Source organism: Solanum verrucosum, unplaced genomic scaffold (assembly GCF_900185275.1).
Source record: "Solanum verrucosum unplaced genomic scaffold, falcon-dt-bn FXZP01000043.1, whole genome shotgun sequence".
Lineage (NCBI taxonomy): Eukaryota > Viridiplantae > Streptophyta > Magnoliopsida > Solanales > Solanaceae > Solanum > Solanum verrucosum.
In genome coordinates this window covers 682102-701665 of record NW_026020181.1, presented here as the reverse complement: position 1 = coordinate 701665, position 19564 = coordinate 682102, and the positions used below count along the sequence as shown (strand labels likewise).

Sequence of the window (19564 nt, the reverse complement as noted above, 5' to 3'; positions counted from 1 at the left end):
GTAGATGATTTAGTGTATAGAGTTTTAGCTTATACACAAATGATTAAATCATTGGTTCTTATAACTATAATGTTTTTTTGTTCATATTCTAGGATGGAAATCGGACATGTCATCAGTACGATTGTAGCACAATATTATATATAGTTTATCTTGATTGTGGGAACGATATAGTTCCAACTTCTTGTGCTAGTGCATTTTGTTGTATTGAACAGGACCGAGTAAAGATAGTTGTTTTAGACTGACTGACAAAAGCATATTCTCTAAACTGTTAAATGTACTTATATTCTCAATCCTGATATAACTATTATAATCTGTATATATTAATTATCGTTTTGATTTATTAAAATGTGAGATTTTGAGATGAGTCAATATGCTTTGTAGATTGGATGATAATAATATATATTAGTGAAATAATAAGTTAGTTGATAGATTCCATGTCTCAATATAGAGATTGACGATGTGCCTTTTTGAGAAGCTTATAAGTTTTCATCGTGTCAAACATTGCAAGTGAATTTTTGAATCTGGCACATGAAATAAGTTAAGTAGTACTCTAAAGGAAATTAATCATTGAATTAAATTCGTCAGTAATTAATTTATTGACTAGTATATGTAATCATAACATGGGGAATTACAGAAGTGTTTAATGGGGAATTTCGAAATATAAATAGAGGTGTGCAATTACGAATTTCTAGTGGAATGATTTGTAATTTATTATGGTAAGAATAATTCAAATGAATTATTTGGAATTATTTCCATAATAGGAAGCCTCTGTAATTAATTTTGTGGTCCCTACAGTGTCCATATTTAATTAGAACTCAGAATCTTATTTCTAATGGGAAAATGGGAGGCAGGCGTGAGTTTTCTTTTAAAAAGCAAACATGCGTGTATTTTTTCTGGTTGAAAAAAATAAACTTTGTTTGGTTCTCCTCTTTGGACCAGGAAGAAATCTCTATAATTGGGGATTCTTCTAACCCTAGAAAGGGAATAAGTTTTTTATACGATACTTGCCCACCCAACTGTTGAGAGAGTTCAGATGTGAACTTGGGATCATTGTAGAAGACTACAAGTTACTGTCTATCTTGTGGATATCCCCTTGAAGTTTTGTCCAACTTGTGGATTCGCTTGAAAGTATCGGTTCACGCTTTAAGAGGTAACTCTTGAATTAAATTTCAATAAGTTTATGTGTTCTAGCATAACATTATTGGTTATCTATTATTCGTGTAAGCAGTTTAATTCTAGTTGCTTCCATTGTGCATATAGTTTTCCAACATTATCGGTCAAAGCTTTGATTAGAAATGTAGGAAGGGGTGGACCCACATAGGAAGTATCGGGTGCTCGAGCACCCATTAACTCCAACGGAAATTTTGTATATGCTTATAGAAACTACTGAAAAATAGATATAATCAATTCGTGAGCACCCACTAAACAAAAAAGGCTGACGGGTGCTTTGGTTCACAGCGCAAAGTAAAAGCTTACGTTGATACCCTCAACTTTGAGGGTTCGAATCCCAGCAAACTGAATTTCTTTTTATTTTTCTTCTTTTTATACATATTCATTGTTATTTGCTTGTTTTTCTTTTCCTTTTCGATTTATTGTTTTTTAACTTTTCTATTTTTAATATTTCATTTACTAACTAAACTATAAAAATATAAGTTTTTAGAAGAAAACCTTTCTTGGCAAGCAACTTTACGTTAAAGAAAGTGAGCACCCATAGCCTTCAAATCCTGGATCCGCCACTGAATGTAGGTGCACCACATGTTCCTTACCAATCACGGGCCTCATTACATCTTCTTGATAAGATATCGAGACCATTGACGCTCCTTTGTTAACCTGAAAGAAAGAGAAATAAGAAAATCTAAAGAGACACAAATCTGTGAGGAAAACGGTCAGCCTTAGAGACCAACTTCAAAAATCAATTTCCATCTATTCAGAAGGAGTTTGACATTGATTTTTGGATATGTCATAATACTATGAGCCTAGTTTCTTCAAAACCAAGCCACTTATCATTTGAATCCTCCTATATCAGGAAAATGATGTTTTGGTGAGGTTGGCCATAGTTGCGAAAAGAACTTCCAGATTTGGGGTTCAACTTCAAAATTCGATTCCCGTCAATCCAAATTGTGTTTGACATTTAGTTTTGAATATGTCATAGTACTAGAAGTCTATTTTTTCCAGAATCAAGCCTCTTATCATTTGGACACCTCTACATCAAGAAAATGACGTTTTGGTAAGGTTGCACATTACTGTTTGAAGAACTGCCAGATTTGAAGAACAACTTCAAAAATCGATTCCTGTTAATCCAAAAGGTGTTTAACGTTGATTTTTGGATATGTCACAATACTAGAAGTCTAGTTTCTTCCAAACTAAGCCATTCGTTATTTGGACATTCCTACACTAAGAAAAGGATATTTTGGTGGGACTGCACAGAACTGAGAGAAGAACACACAAAATTTGGAGTTCTTCAAAAATATTTTTATGGCTAATTCAAAAGGATTTGTTTCAATGATTCTTTCATGAATTCTTTGTAAATGAGATATTCTTATATAGAGGTTCTATGAATAATTCTCATTCTTTGTACAAGGAAAGTTGTGGTAAATAGGAAGAAGCAAATCAAATCATTTCTTACCAGTCTAAACGGAAGTTACTATCACTCAAAAGGAAAACAACAAGTCTTAATATTTTAAGAATTTTTCTTACAAAATCAAGCAAAGGAAAGAAAAGTTGGTGTGATTATTAAATTATCAATTGTTTTCAATTTGATGGTTTGCAAGCAAATCAAGTTATGTTCTTATTTTATTTAAAATTCAACTTTGGGGACTTGTATCGCACTCTAAGTGTTGGGGTCCAAATTTATATTCAAGTCTATGGTGGAAGTTTATTTGAACTTAAAATTCATACAACTTTGTCACATTGATTTGTTTATCCCTCTCTCGAGATTCCTTCATCTCGTCCATCGGGTGGATTGAAATAACAAAAGTCCTTAGGAGCACATCAAAATGAAGTTGCACATGACCGTACCATGCAACTTGTTTCAACGCAAGAAACCGAGTCAAGCAAATATCTTAAGAGTGATATCGTTGGATTCATAATACTTCAAGTCTCGCAATCAAATGTCGGCAAACCTACACTTCAACAAGGCTTGAAGTAGGCGCTATCTGTAGACACACAAATTTTATTGGATTTAATTCATATGAAATTTTGATTAAATTCATGTTTATTTGGATTGAATGATTAATTTGAGCTTTACAAATAAATAAGTCAATTTATATTAAATTCAAGTCCAAGGTCCATTTCACCTTGAAGCTCAAACCCATGCCACATGTCATATTGACTAGGCATCCTAGATAAAGGTGACACCACGTGTCCAAATGAGGTGGTAGTCCCAGTCAAATGCAAGAACCAATCACAATCCACCAAGTGTCAAAATGGATCCTTTGGTCAATCATAAGCAACCTTGTCCACCCCCTACGACTATAAATAGGGGATGAACATGACATTCAAGGGGGGATCCTACAAAAACACTTCAACAAGGATTGGAGCAAGTGTTGGAGAAAGCTACAACATCAGCTACATAACTCTTCAAAGGAGTGGTCAACGGAGTTCTTTCCGGAGATTGACTTGAAGCTAAGAATTGATTCCCGACGTTCCTGGAGATCAAATTCATCTCAAGGAGGTCTATACCATCCTACATTTGAGAAATATGCTACTAACAATCCTCAAATCACGAAAAAGTTTAGGAAAGAAGAATTAAGAGAACAACAGAATTGTACTCACATGATTCATCAATAAAAATCACATTTTTCTTTTATTTATTTTGCTTGCAGTTAATTTTTGACGCTACTAAAATTTGTTGCGAAGAGACGCCTTTCCATATTTTTAAATAAATTAATTTTGAACTTCTCATTTTACTCTTAATGACATGCTTTTAAAGCCACAAAAATGTCATGGCATGTTCAAGACAAGAGGTTCCAAAAGTATTCATTTCTTTCTCAAACTTGGTGGCTAGCCAAATTCTGCCACATAAAATGAAGTAGAGTAGGCAATAAATTCATATGTACTCACATGGTAAGAGAGCTCAAGACTTTTCAGACATGGCGCTTAAGAGCTACTTAAGTAACGGGATATTATTTTGGGCAACGACTTGAAGCTCGTCCCCTCCCATCATATCTTCAACATATTCCTTAATCTTCATAGCAGAATCTTTACGTTGAAGGCTCTCTACAAGTTCGATAATTTTTAACGAACAATTAAATATCTTCGAAATTAGGCGGAATCTCCTTAATCTTGTCATATTCCAATTGATATAATTTCTCAAGAACGGAAAAAGATTCCTCTTCAACTTTCCACTTAGTAAGAGTCACTTCATCCAAACTTTGCAGATCAGTCCTATAATTTATGCTCAAAACTTTAAGAAGTTTCAAAAATGATTTTTGGTCTTTAAAACTAATAACGAACCTTTTAGTTGACACAAATTGCTGAAACGACACCAAGGCACCCAAAACTCACCCAAAACTCATTTGGAACCTCCCGAACACAAACCAAATATGCTTCTAGCTTGAAAATGATATTTCGGACTCAATGGAATCATCAAAACACCCAAACAAGGTCATCTTAACCCGATGTTGACCAAAGTCAACTTTAACTTAAGAATCTCCAAATTTTCAAATAAGGATATGAAACTCACCCAAAAGGTTCAGAAACTGAACCAAGCCTTTAACTAAGCCAAATATCACCATTTGGACCTAGTGGAATCATCAAAACTCAAAAATAACCTTTCTAACCTCAAACGTTGACCAAAGTCAAACTTTAGCCTTAACTTTTCCCACATCTCATCTAATGGATCAAAATGAAACCAAAGGTCATGGGACCCAAACCAACAATATGTCTAGACCAAAAACTATTTTTTACACAATTAACGGAACAATCGGAATTCCATTCCGAGCTTGCTATCACCTAATGTTGACTTTAGTCAACTATCTTATGCTTTCAACTTTCAAAACACAAAAAACTCTTTCAAAACACATTTAAATACCTCGAGACTTGAGTCAATAATCCTACTAACTCAAAAGTCACGTTCCTGATGGAACTGACGAAATTCCATTCCAAGACTCGTAGCTCTGATTGTTACCAAAAATTACTTTTTACATCTTAAAAAAATTTCAAAATTCTAAATCTTCTAAAAATCACGACTTAACAAATCAAATTTCAAAATCAACTTCATAAACTGATCAAATAAAACTCAGGGTAACTATTGAGAGGGGAAAATGATAATTTTCCAAAAGTAACCTAGATCATTACACAAATATTTTCCTTTACTAAATCAATTGTATACTGCCTTATATAACTAGGAACAATATTTGTTATTCATTTTATTCCTCAATTTTAGTCTGGATAGTCAAAAAGTGCTAAAAGGAAGAATGTGCTTTTCTTCAAAAAAATAAATAAAAGGTGGGACAAGTACGGACAAAACTTCTTTCTACAGAGGTTGAAAATAATATTTCGGACTCAATGAAATCATCAAAACATCCAAACAAGGTCATCTTAACTCGTTGTTGACCAAAGTCAACTTTAACTTAAGAATCTCCAAATTTTCAAATAAGGACATGAAACTCATCCAAAAGCTTCAGAAACTGAACCAAGCCTTCAACTAGGCCAAATATCACCATTTGGACCTAGCGGAATCATCAAAACTCGAAAATAACCTTTCTAACCTCAAACGTTGACCAAAGTCAAACTTTAGCCTTAACTTTTCCCACATCTCATCTAATGGATCAAAATCAAACCAAAAGTTTTGGGACCCAAACCAACAATATGTCTAGACCAAAAACTATTTTACAGAGCTAACAAAACTATCGAAATTCCATTCCGAGCATGCTATCACCAAATGTTGACTTTAGTCACCTATCTTATGCTTTCAACTTTCAAAACACAAAAAACTCTTTCAAAACTCATCTAAATACCTCGAGACCTTAGTCAATAGTCTTACTAACTCAAAAGTCAGGAACTAACATAATTCCATTCCAAGATTCGTAGCTCTGGTTGTTACCAAAAATCACTTTTTACAACTTTAAATTTCCAAAACTCTAATCTTCTAAAAATCACAACTTAAAAAATCAAATTTCAAAACCAACTTCATAAACAGATCAAATAAGGCTTAGGCTAACTATTGAGAGGGGGGAAATGATAATTTTCCAAAAGTGACCTTCATGATCATTACACAAATATTTTCCTTTACTAAATCAATTGTATAGTGCCTTATATATCTAGGAACAAATTTTTTTATTCATTTTATTCCTAAATTTTAGCCATGATGGTCAAAAAGTGGTAAAAGGCAGAATTTGCTTTTCTTAAAAAAATAGAAAAGGTGGGACAAGTAGGGACGGAACTTCTTTCTACGGAGCATAAGACTCCACACTCCACACTCCACACTCCACACTGAAGCAAAGTAGGGATGGAAGTTGACGACGATCTTCACGCCTTACTCGACGAACAACGCCGTGAAATAGCAGCCGCCGGTGACGGTGCCGTCGATGTAGACCTCCTCTTCGCTTTTCAACTCCAAATGCAAGAGGCTATGTACGCTTCTACTTCAAAACCCACCATTAATGCAAACGTTATCGGAGGTAATAACAATATCAGTAATCTTTTCCCTGAAGAATTATCATACTACGAGCAGCAAGTTATAGACCAACAAACAGCTCAAGTTGAGATGAGGAAAATCGAAGACGACCTCAATCGTCGAATCCACGATCAGGCTTTTGCACGGGAGATACTCAATGTCCCGGATGGTGAGTGGAAATTAACTGGAGATCATTTACATAGGCCTTATGGAGAGGGATCGTCGTCCGAAGGCGTGGATACGCAAAATGGGGAGTGTTTTAGGGTTTATGTGAAGGGTTTGATGGGAGAAGATGCTGATGAAGACATAGTTGGGGTTAATGTGGGGAGGAATCTTGCTGGGATTGGAGTTGCTGTTTGTGATCCGAGTGGGATATTGGTGTTTGAAGTGAGTAAGGGTTTGGTTAAAGGCACTGAAGTATTGACGGAAGAAATTGCAGAGTTGAAAGCACTGATTGAAGGGCTTGATGTTGCTATAATGCTGGGTTTGAAAAGGGTTAATGTTGTTTTGGATAGTCAAACAATCTTGCAATATGTGAGTCTCCACATTACAGTCTACAACAGCTTTAAAATTTATTATTTAATATTTTGTCATAAGATTAGAATATCCAAATTTGTCCTTTAATGTATTTTTTATATTAAGGAAAACATGTATCTTTGCAATTAGCAAGAGGGAATTTTGTATGTCTGCTTTCGTTTGGAGGATAAGAAAGAGTAGTTTCGTTCACCCAAAATGCATTGTTTTTGAAATCTGTATGTTCCTGGGTCTGTCAGGTTTTATCTTGGAGGATTAATACGATTTGGAGGATCATCTAGCATATCATACAATGTATACGTCTAATTAATTTTCCTTACCTTGCCACTCCGCGTGTGGAGTCGAGGGAAATTAATACCTCATTTCTTTAACCCTCTAGAATTTATTAGTATTCCATGAATCACAAGTATTATTAGATGGGTTACTTTCTATTGGCATTGGAAACATGTGATGTTATGATCTTAGGCTTATTATGGTGCAACTTAGAAGGTATTGACATGATTGATGTATATTTATCATGCAGGTTAGGGGCACGTTGCATCCAAGGAAGAGTAATATTGTTGCAATTGTTGAACAGGCAACTTCTTGCCTTAGAAAATTCACAGATTGTATACCATCTCTTGTGACACAGAACACCATCAACTTGGCAATTAAACTTGCTACCGATGCAATAGTCTCTCAGGTTAGAGGACCAGCAGAAAATAGCATTCGGAAGAGCATCACTGAGACTTGTACTATTTGTCTGCAAGATACTGATATAGATCATATGTTTCTAATTAATGGTTGCCTGCATTATTATTGCTATTCTTGTATGAATAAATATGTGGAAGCTAAGCTCCTTCAAGGAATGCTACCTAAATGCCCTCATGATACATGCAAGTCTGAATTGAAATTAGATAGCTGCAAAAAGTTCCTGATACCCAAGCTATATGATTTGATGAGTGAACGTGTGAAGGAAACTACCATTCCTATCACGGAAAAGATTTACTGCCCAAATCCTAAGTGTTCTACATTGATGTCAAAAGCTGAGGTCCATATATCTATTCAAAATGTCACTGTGGCAAAACAACAAGCTGGGGCTACAATGTGCATGAAATGTCACCTTAATTTTTGTATCAACTGCAGAGTTCCTTGGCATAAAAACATGACTTGCTTTGACTATAGAAGACTTAACCCTTACTTGTGTGTAGAAGATGCAAATCTCAAGTCTCTTGCCGCACAGAGTCGTTGGCGTCAGTGTGTAAAGTGCAACCACATGGTGTCTCTTGGCGAAGGTTGCTATCATATTTACTGCAGGTTCTTGGCTTCTCTTCCTTCTTACATTTTCGCCTTACATGGTATACATTATCTTAACTAGGTAATAGGGAAAAGATAAACTTTTTGGAATGCTTATATTAGCTATTAAGCTGGTCAATAGAGCCTAAACATCATATACTCGAGATGCTTATGAGACACAAATTAAAATCATGAAGATTGTAGTCTGACTTGGAAAATAAAAATTATTTTTTTGGTTTAAAAGCCAGGATCAAGGAGATTCTAGGTTTTCTTGAATGTTTTAATTCTTTCATTGTGAAATTCTTACTCCATTCCAACATGTTATTATTTTGGTTGGAGTCACATTATGTTTAGATAGGTGCACTTACATGTAAAAAATATTCCACTTTTCATGATAGAACTTTTAAAGTGTGAAGTTTCTTTCATGTCTTTATAAGCTATGTTGCTCGGACTCTTCAAAAATGCCAACGGGTGCGTGTCGGATTCGCCAAAAGTAGTGTATTTTTGGAGAATCCGAGACGGGTGCGGCATCAAAAGTGGAGAGTCCGCGCAACTAAGTTTATAAGTGATAATTTTTTTTATAGTTTCCGAGGGTGTTTCAGAAACATCCTCTTGGCTAAAGTCAGCGCACACTCTACCCTTCTCATACCCCATTTGTCCAACTACAATGGGTATGTTGTTGTTGCCAATGGAGAAGCAAAAGATCATCCATTTTAAGGCAGTGCACTAAACAGGGATAACTTAAACAGAATCATACAAATGAAGTCGTTTAATTTGGCATATTGGTTGGGATAATAATCCACTATATATACATTCTATTATGCTGCATGACATGGAAATCAATGGGAGCAGTTTTTCCATTTATCTTGCTACACAACATCAATTTCTTCAAGTCCTGATATTCTTTCCTAAAATTTACATCTGCTTTGGAACCAAAATGAGTTTTTCTTTTTGGTAAGAACCAAAGTGGCTAAAAACAAGAATCTAAGTACCTATATAATTCATGCGCTATGTTTGAATGGGTTAATGTCCCACATTAAAACCTGTTAGCTTAAGTTTTCTTTTAAAGAAAATTGCATAACACATGAAATACATGCAGCATGCAAATTTGGTACTCACATCATTCTTCAAATGATGTACATAAGTCTTCCTCTTTTGGATTTGTGTCGTGCCCTCATTTCGACCCTACCCATATAATTTTTCTTTTTCAATAGGGTCGTACTGTCAACCCAACCCTATCCATATAATTTCTATTTTCCAATAGGGTCGTGCCATCACCAAGCTCCTCATAAGTCCTCGTATTAATTATCCTCGTATTAATTACATTTGTAACAAGCTAGGTACTTATGAGTTGTATGCACCGGCTTGAGGGGGAGTGTTAGATTAAGAATAGGAACAAGAATAATATTTACAATCCTGCTCATAGTAGGAATATAAATAGAAATAGTATATTGAATCCTACTTAGAAAAGGATTGTGTTGTAATGTCCTAGTTGGAAAATGAGTCTAATGTAGTGTCGATAAATAGGGTCTCAATGTAATAATGTAGACATAGATTCTTTGCCAATATTTCTCACAGTACTAGCTCTTTTCTATGTTGATAGAATGTTATTTAAAATGGAAAAACAGTATCCATGAATAAAAGGAAAAAATCAATCAAGCAAATTCTTAATTCCAATTAAAGTGAAGAAATGACAAGATCAATAATTATTGAACCTTTCAAGTGTCAACCAATTGTAGTGATTCTTAGTTGAAGTTTAAATTTTATATAAAAGGAAAATAATTAGGTTATAAGAAGAATACTCATTAGGGGTGTGCATACTTTGATATATACCGAATTACTGTACTGAAATTGAAATTTTGGGTATGTGGTTTCGCTATTATGGTACTTGGTCGGCATTTTCAAAAAGTTTGGTGTAGGTATTTACAAAAAATAAAATTATAGTACCGGATAAAATTGATATATATTATATAATTATTTTTTGTAATGCTAAGGTTAAACTTTACCCACTACAATGGTAAAGTCTCAACCATCAAACTTACCCATTATTTCATCTTCAAATATGAAATATAGAATCTGAAGTTGGAACATAGTGAGATGAATTGTAAAATGATAGATGATATAAATTATAATTTCAATTTACAAGCATGTATATAATCTGGTACCAAATATATTACTACTGATGTAGTTTTCAGTCAACACTTATGTTGGCGGGCTTCATCATCAAGTTCTAAAACAGTATGATGATAATGGTGATGTATATAGTTTCTGTAGGTGAGTGTGTGTATGACTTTCTGAGTTCAATTGGTTCTGGACTCCAAAAGAGGGTCAGAAATCGTTTTACTTTTGGGGGGGGGAGGGGGGGGACCGGAAATTAATTTGATATGAGAACGTTTTTTTCTTTGTCAAGGAAAAACAAATGTTGATTGATATAGTGTGTTGGATGCCTGGATCTAGCGTTTTAAGGGAAGACCAGGGAAGTAAAATTTGTTGTGGTCAAGGTATAGGAGTGATATCGAGGAAAGAATATTGCTGTCAAGGTTGGCAGGTGTTAGAAATGTGTAGTTGTATCAATTTCCTTGATATAGTGTTTAAGGGAAGACCAGGGAAGTAAAATTTGTTGTGGTCAAGGTATAGGAGTGATATCGAGGAAGAATATTGTTGTCAAGGATGGCATGTGTTAGAAATGTGTAGTTGTATCAATTGCTTAAAATGAGAGTAGAAAACTTTACATTCACTCAACTGATATCCCTAGCATCTTTTATCTGTATAATCTTTGTTTTATTGCATACTAAGAAAGGAAAAATACTTATTGGGCTAAAAGTATCTGGAAAGAATCAAATGAAGACTTATGAAGTAACTCCTCACGAAGACTGAAAAGGGAACAAAGAATATCGGAATGTTAGTGCCCTTTAGACGATAGAGCATCTATAGTAGGATATGTTATCTTTGCTTATATGTCTAAGGTGTTTGATCTTTGACTTTGTCTAAAATGTAAGTGATGCATGAGTTCCTGTCTTCCATTCTTAGCTTGTGCTCTATGTTTTAATTGTTGAGAACTATCTAGTTTGTGTGAGAAATAAGGAGTTGGGAAATATTAGTAAGACATGTAAACTACGTTATTCATTGAGACATATATATAGACACTAGGGGTGTGTTTGGTATGAAGGAAAATATTTCGTAAACATTTCTTGGAAATAAATGGTTTTCTTATTTATTTTTGGTGTTTGGTCTGCAAGAAGAAAATATATTTTCCCAAGAGCATTTAGGTATAATCCGACAAATACTATGACATCGACCCTGACCCGAGACCTTGGCTCCCATCCTGACACTAGACCCGGCTCTGTACACCAACTCGAGACCCGACCCCGACTCATGACTCCCTTCCTTTGACACCCAACCCCGAATCCGACTCTTGACCTGAGACCCAACACTTAACCCTGACCCCCATGGCCCGATCCAAGACTCGACTCCCGATCCTGACCTTGGACCCGACTCCCGACTCTGAGTTAAGTCTATTTGGAAAACATTTAATCCAACCAAAATGAAAAAATTGAAAAATATTTTCTTTCATACCAAACGCACTTTACATTACAATCTTTTTTCAGGCATCTCCTACCTGTTCTAACAAAATGCAAACAAACTTGTACAAAAAAGTACAAATAGGCATCTATTGGAGAGAGAGAGAGGGAGGGAGAGAGAGGGGGAGGGAGGGAGGGAGGGAAGGACAATTAAGAGGAGTACCAGAAATGCCATTATGAAGACAATCCTTGGGAATTGCAAAATGTGGTCAAATGGTAGAGGAAGACATGTTCTAGAACTAAATCCCACGTCTACCCCTAGAACAAAAAGTGAGATCTTGTGGTCTGACAAGCATTTTTTGTTGTCAATAGGTTCAGAAAGCTTCCTGTCCTGTTTGATCTAGGTCATTAGCTAATTTATAGAGCTGGTAGACTTTGAGTAAACGCCTAAGTGGAATAAGCTAGTAGGGTGTTTTCTTGAAGGGGTTTTGGCAATTGGAGCTATTTTCCATGACTAACTTCAAGATACTTAACTAATATGACTTTTTGTTACTGGCATCTCACATAATCTTTTGGTCAAATGACAAAGTTGTGGAACTGAGTTAAGCTCTCTTTGTATAATGCCACAGAGATGCAAATCTATAGAGATCAGTTTTCTTCGCTTTTTTTTTTTTAACTCCACCTTTGACAAACACTCCACTACTTTCTTTAAAAAGATGGAGCAACTATTATTATGGTGATGCGTGACAACAATTTATCACTTTGCTTTGACAAATTACTAGTTGAATTTGTTTGTTTCAATCAAACATCTGGTAAAGAACTCATCAAACTTTATTCGTCATTAAATCATACTTGTCAACTATTGATGAACTAATTTTGTCAACCAACCAAAGTTGGCTAACGATTAGATGATAATAAAAAGTCGTAGCAAACCCAATAACTACTTGTACTAAAAAACAAGTAAGCGTAATTCCCCCTAAACAATAAAATATATTAACATGGGGAGGAGCATATTTACTAGTTAGTTATATCATTTGTAATTGCTTGAATCTCGAGAAGGTTGCCAACTCCATACCAATTTTCAGGTCTTTGGTATGGTGCATGCTTCATTAGGCTTATCAAAAGAACAAGTTGGTCTGCGATGCGTCTGGTGGCTGCAATGTTGTTCAATATTTATTTTTTCTTCTTTTGGGGTAATGAGGTGGTGTGGCTGGAATATGCGTATTCTTAATGAAGACAACAATTATACTTTCATAAACTTTTGAACGAAGGGTGCAACAAAGATATTTTGCTGAGGATTTGGAGCATTGAGGGAGAAATTGTGATTTTCGGCTACTATACGAGCATTAAAAATTGAGGAGGTTAGGGGTGCTATTCGTACGATGCAAAGAGTAGAGAGACCGTGCCACAAAGATCTTAGTGGAATTATGGAGAAGTGCAAAAATGGAAGGTATAGGAGTAACTGGCTTGGTTGTTTAATGTCAATTTTTAGATGGTGAAAATGCCCAAAGAATAAAGTACAATGATCCCGTTGTATAAGAATAAGGGCGACATAAAAAATTACAACAATTATAGGGTATCAAGTTGTTGAGTCGCACTATGAAAGCTTGGGAGAGGGTGGTGGAGATGAGGGTGAGGAGGGGCATGCCTATTTTTGATAACTAGTTTGGATTCATGTTGGGATGCTCAACTACGAAAGTCATTCACCTCTTAAGAAGGCTAGTGGAGTAGTATACGGAGAGGAAGGACTTACACATGTTGTTGATCGACCTAAAAAGACATGACAAAGTAGAAATGCTTGAAGGCTAGAGATGTACTTTTGGTGTACACTAGGGCGATCAAGGATATGTATGATGGAGCCAAGACTCGGGTATGGACAGTAGGAAGAGACTCAGAGCACTTCCAGTTGTGATGGGGTTGCACCAGGGAGTAGCTCTTAGCCAATTTTATTTGTCTTGGTGATAAATTAATTGGCGTGACTAATCTAAGGTAAGGTGTCATGGTGTATGTTATTTGCGGATGATAGTTCTTATTGATGAGACTCTTGGAGGAGTTAATGCTAAGTTGGATGTGTGGAGACAAACCCTAGATTCTAAAAGGTTCAGGTTGAGCGGAACCAAGACAAAATACTTGGAGTTCAAGTTCAGTGATGTAGCACATTAGGCTAGTGTGGAAGTAAGGCTTGATACACACGAAGTCTAAAAGAAAATTTCAAGTATCTTGAGTCTATTATCTAAGGAGATAGAGAGATTGACGATGATGTCACACCTTATTAGTAGTGGGTGGATGAAATGGAGGCTTGCATCTGTAGTCTTGTGTGATAAGAAGGTGTCATCGAAACTTCAAAGCAAGTTCTGCAGAGTGGAGGTTAGACCTACTATGTTGTATGAGGCGAAGTGTTAACCAGTCATGAAATTTCACGTTCAAAAGATGAAGGTTGGGAAGATGATGATGTTGTGATAGATGTGTCACCATACTAGAAGTGATAGGATTAAAAATGAAGATTTTTGGGACAAGGTGGGAGTGGCTTCGGTGGAGGACAAGATGTAGGAAACAAGATTGAGATGATTTAGGCATGTGAAGAGGTGATGCACAAATGCTCCAATGTGGAGCTGTGAGAGATTGGCTATGGATGGTAGTAGGAGATGTAGAGGTAGAGGTATGCCAAATAAGTAATAGGGAGAGGTGATTAGAAAAGACATGACGCAATTTCAGCTTATCGAGGACATGACTTTAAATAAGAAGTTGTGGAGGCCACAAGTTAGGGTAAAAGGTTAGTAGATAGTAGATGGATGTCTTGCTTATCTTTCCGTACTAATAGTTATATTATCACTCAACAAGTTTCTTGTCCTTCAACGTCTGTTATTACTTGTTGTTTCTTGCATTTTGAATATTGTATTATTTTGTTATAGTTACCTTTCTTTCTTCAAAATGCTTTGACATGCTCTCTATAGTATCTTTTCCCCATGATTTCCTTCACTCCTGGTAATTCTTTTTTCAACGCGTTTTGAATTTTTTTCTTTCATCAAGGGTCTATCAGAAGCAGCCTCTCTATCTCTGAAGGTAGGGGTAAGGTCTGCGTATACTCTACCCTTCTCAGTCCCTACTTATGGGATTACAATGAGTATGTTGTTGTAAACTATGTTATGTAAGCTGGTTCACTACTTACCCTTATATGTAAATTGTTGTTGAACTTCATTTTCTATTGTAAGGGCTAAGATTGAGATTGAGTACTTTAAATGTTTTTCCAGATGTGGTCACGAGTTCTGTTATACATGCGGAGCTGAGTGGAAAAACAAGAAAGCAACATGTTCCTGCCCAGTATGGGATGAGCAAAATATCATTTACGACAATAGACTCCAACCAAGGAGAGGCTGATCAGGATATAGCCATTACTGTCTATTTTGCACCTAAATAGTAATTTCACTCTCATATGCCTAAGACCTTGGTGGACATGGTTAAGCAGTATTTGCACCGTTGGAGGTAGGTATATATTTGGTACAACAGTTGAGGTGAGCCCAAGTTGGACACCACCTGTTGAAAAAAAGGGGTTGTTTTCATATGTCTAGGTTCTTTTGTTTCATGGAATCGTGTTAATACATGCTGCAAGATTGCCAGTAGTAGGAGATATAAAAGTCAAGAGCACCCCTCTCTTCGTCTAGTTTTGAGGGTCTGACAGTCTATGGTTTTCTGTTCAATTTTATGATATTCCAGTTATTTAGTTTTTCTTTAGGGCAATATTGAAAAAAGGTGCATTTTGGTCATGTTTGAAAATTTTACATAATAGGATAAAATAAGCAATTCTATGATCATATTTGCTCGCAATGAAGATGTTCAATACTTCTACGATGCACATGCTCCCAATGTATCTTTGAATGTAGTACAAAATTTGTATTTCAATTAGTAGTCAAGTGTGAGTTGAACATTTAAATCTTCAGATAGAGAAGATGCTAAAAGTACAATGTGAATTATGTAAATTTTTACGAAGGAAGAAGCATTAGTTTTACATTATATATTATATAGGAATAAATAACGTAATCCTTCTCTTAATATTAGTGTTTCCTATATCATATTTAATTTAATTATCTTGTTGAAATATTCCTAGATCATATCAAATTGTCATAATTTCAAAATTATAAACAAAAAGGAAAAAAAAAATACATTTCAAAGCAAAACTTTGTGTAAGCAATGTCAAAATCTTAAAATATTACAAATTATAAAAGGAGAATGAGTAATTTTTCAAAATCAAAGTTTAAAGTTTATTTGAATAATCCAATCTCGAAAGGATTTTAATTTGTTTGTTGATTGATGCGGTCATATATGTAACAAGAGTTGCAGGTACTTCCTTCCTAGTGAGACTTTTTCATAGGAATTTCCCCATTAGATCAGGGGTTACTATAGGGGCCAGGTACGTAGGGATGGCAATGGTTTGGGTATGGTGCGGCTGTGGGGCAAACCTGGATAAATTCGTAAAGACTTTGCCCTGCCTACTCGCTCTGCATAGAAAAAATATTTATTTATTCCCTGCCCTACCCCTCTTTGCATTAACCCGTCCTGCAAAGCTTCAATCATCTCTCGCTGCAAACAGTACCCAATTAGTTTCCACATATTGACGAATTAAGACGGTAATATATATATTTTTTCCTGGTTTATTCATTGATATATGATGGCTAGTTTAAGATCTGAAGATTTATACATTATATATTTTTTTAGTTTAGATAAGCTATTGATCACCCTCTTTTAAAGGTCACTGAAATTTTATCTTGATCAGCTTATTTGCTAAGAAGATGAACACTTCTGCTACAATTAAATACCCCAACCCACCCCCGCTCCGCCCCGCCCCCACACAAAATTAAGGATTTTAGTTTAGACCCGCCCTACACTCGCCCCACCCCATTGTCATCCTTACATGTACATTCTATCTGAAAACATGAATGAAAGGAAGATTTTGAAAACATAATTCTAGTTTGTTTTTAATTCTTCATAGGAATATAATTTAAAGAGCAAGTGTTAAAAGCACATCTAAATTAAATCATTGTTTTGAGTTCCATACTAAGAGCCTGTTTGGATGGGCTTTTAAGCTGGTCAAACTGGCTTAAAAGTCAGTTTTTGACTTATTAGAGTGTTTGACAATTATCAAAGTAACTTATTTTAAGTCAAAAATGACTTATTTTAAGCCAAAAGCTAAAAGCTAGGGGAGGAGAACTTTTTTTTTTTAACTTAAAAGCCCTTTTATGTTGACCAAGTATATTACCTTTTTGTCCTTAATTCTTTTATACAATTTCCAAATTGCCCATATTGAATTATTATTATTATTATTATTATTATTATTATTATTATTATTATTATTTTTAATTATTATTATTATTATTATTATTTAATTATTATTATTATTATTTTATTATTATCATTATTATTATTATTATTTAATAATTATTATTATTATTTTATTATTATCATTATTATTTAATTATTATTATTATTATTATTTTATTATTATCATTATTATTATTATTATTTTATTATTATCATTATTATTATTTTATTATTATTATTATTATTTTATCATTATATTATTATTATTGTTATTTTATTATTATCATCATTATTATTATTATTATTATTTTATTATTATTATATTATTATTATTATTCCTCTTATTTATAAATAATTTGTGGTGGTAAAGAAATATGTGATATTTTATTATTATTATTATTATTTTATTATTATCATTATTATTATTATTATCATTATTATTATTATTATTATTATTATTATTTTATTATTATAATTATTTTATTATTATCATTATTATTATTATTATCATTATTATTTTATTATTATTATTATATTATTATTATTTTATTATCATCATCATTATTATTATTATTATTATTATTTTATTATATTATTATTATTATTATTATTATTATTATTATTATTATTATTATTATTCCTCTTATAAATAATTTGTGGTGGTAAAGAAATATGTGAATGATAGGAAAATATTATTACTTATGGATGTAAAATATAAATTAATTTTGTTTTAATTTTTTTTAAAGTATAAAAACCTTAAATTAATCAACTTTTCATCATGTTAACAACTTAAAGGGTATTTCAGACATTTTGATAAAAAAAAGTGTTTATCAGCACTTATTTGCCAAACACATCAACAACTTTTTTTTCAACTGCAACACTTTTATCCAAACACATAACTACTTATTTTAAAAATAAGTTCCAGCACTTTGAAAAGTTACTTTTTAAAAGTTACTTTTTTTAAGTCAATCCAAATGGGCTCTAAAACTATTAGGATTGAAAATTTCGTACCCAAACTATCACTCATTAATTTGAGAAACACACCTCCGTGTGTGTGTAAGACACTGTCGTTTAATTTAAAAGTCTTGTCCACATGGACAAAACATTACACCTTGACAAAAATTAAATAATTTGTATTAGTTAAAAATTAAGATTAAAGTATCACAATCACCAAAAATAGAAATTAATTTTCTTTTTAAAATAAAATTTAAAACATTTTTCTTACCCCACTCCTCCACCTCCCCCCCCCCCCAAATTTATTTATTTTTAGATATCTTTATTTATTAAAAAAATCTTACTTCACCCACCCCCCCCCCTACAAACCACCCACTCCTTTTCAATTATTATTTTTAAATATTTTTTAAAAGAAAAATAATTTTCTTACCCACCCTACCTCTTGCGCTCAATTTTTTTTTCTTTTACATTTTTCTCATTTTGTGTTAGATATATACATATGCTTTTTAGGAAAAAAAATTCTACTTGCAAATCGAATATAACAAAAATGAAAATTTCATTTTTAACTAATACTAATAATATATTTATTTTTTGTCAAGGCAGAATGTTTTATCCATGTGAAGTGTCATGTGACAATATTTTTTAATATAAAAAGGAGAGCGTAGTACACACACCATCAAGAGAATGTAATAAAAATGAGAGGTGTGTTTCTCAAAATAATGAGTGATAGTTTAGGTATGAAATTCACACTCCTAATAATTTAGGTATGAAACTTTAAAAAATGAGATAATTGACTGAAGCGTAATAGATCAATCGGTTCCAAATGTAAAATTCCTTGAAGAAGGATAGGAGCAAGTGATCAATATGGTCATGATAATGAGGCAAGTGCTATGAAAGAGCACCACGACATAACACTTCATAAAACCTTGGAAAAGGTTCAAGTACATGAAAAATGATGAAAAATGAAGAGATCTCAATACTATGTCATATTGGAATCAATATAAAATAACCAACGACGGTATCTTTGATATGAAGTAGCATTTGATGATATAAATTGTGACGAGGATTTTGAATTCAAATCTGTCATATAGTGTGGATAGATAAACGATTGGCCAAGTAAAATGCATAATTCAAGTATATTATATTTCACTTAGAAAAGTGATGTTTTGGATTGATAGTCCATAAATCAAGGTATAATGTCAGTGGGGTACAAATAAATTATTATGCAATGGTATAACCGTAATTGATACGGCTTGTACCTTGGGGCATAGAGGTTTGTCGTAAAAATTTTGACATTATTGGAGACGTTTTCTCCTATGGTGAACGCAATGAGATTTGTTTTGAT

The 19564-nt window shown here is 33.7% G+C and overlaps 1 protein-coding gene across 1 annotated transcript; it reads left to right on the top strand.

The window, feature by feature from the left end:
* Positions 1-6424: 6424 nt before the first annotated feature.
* LOC125829225 (E3 ubiquitin-protein ligase RSL1-like) lies at positions 6425-15573 on the top strand. Its single transcript, XM_049508473.1, has 3 exons — positions 6425-7153; positions 7677-8449; positions 15201-15573. Exons 1-3 carry the CDS (start codon positions 6452-6454, stop codon positions 15325-15327), a joined length of 1602 nt encoding a protein of 533 aa, XP_049364430.1. The 5' UTR covers positions 6425-6451; the 3' UTR covers positions 15328-15573.
* Positions 15574-19564: the final 3991 nt, after the last annotated feature.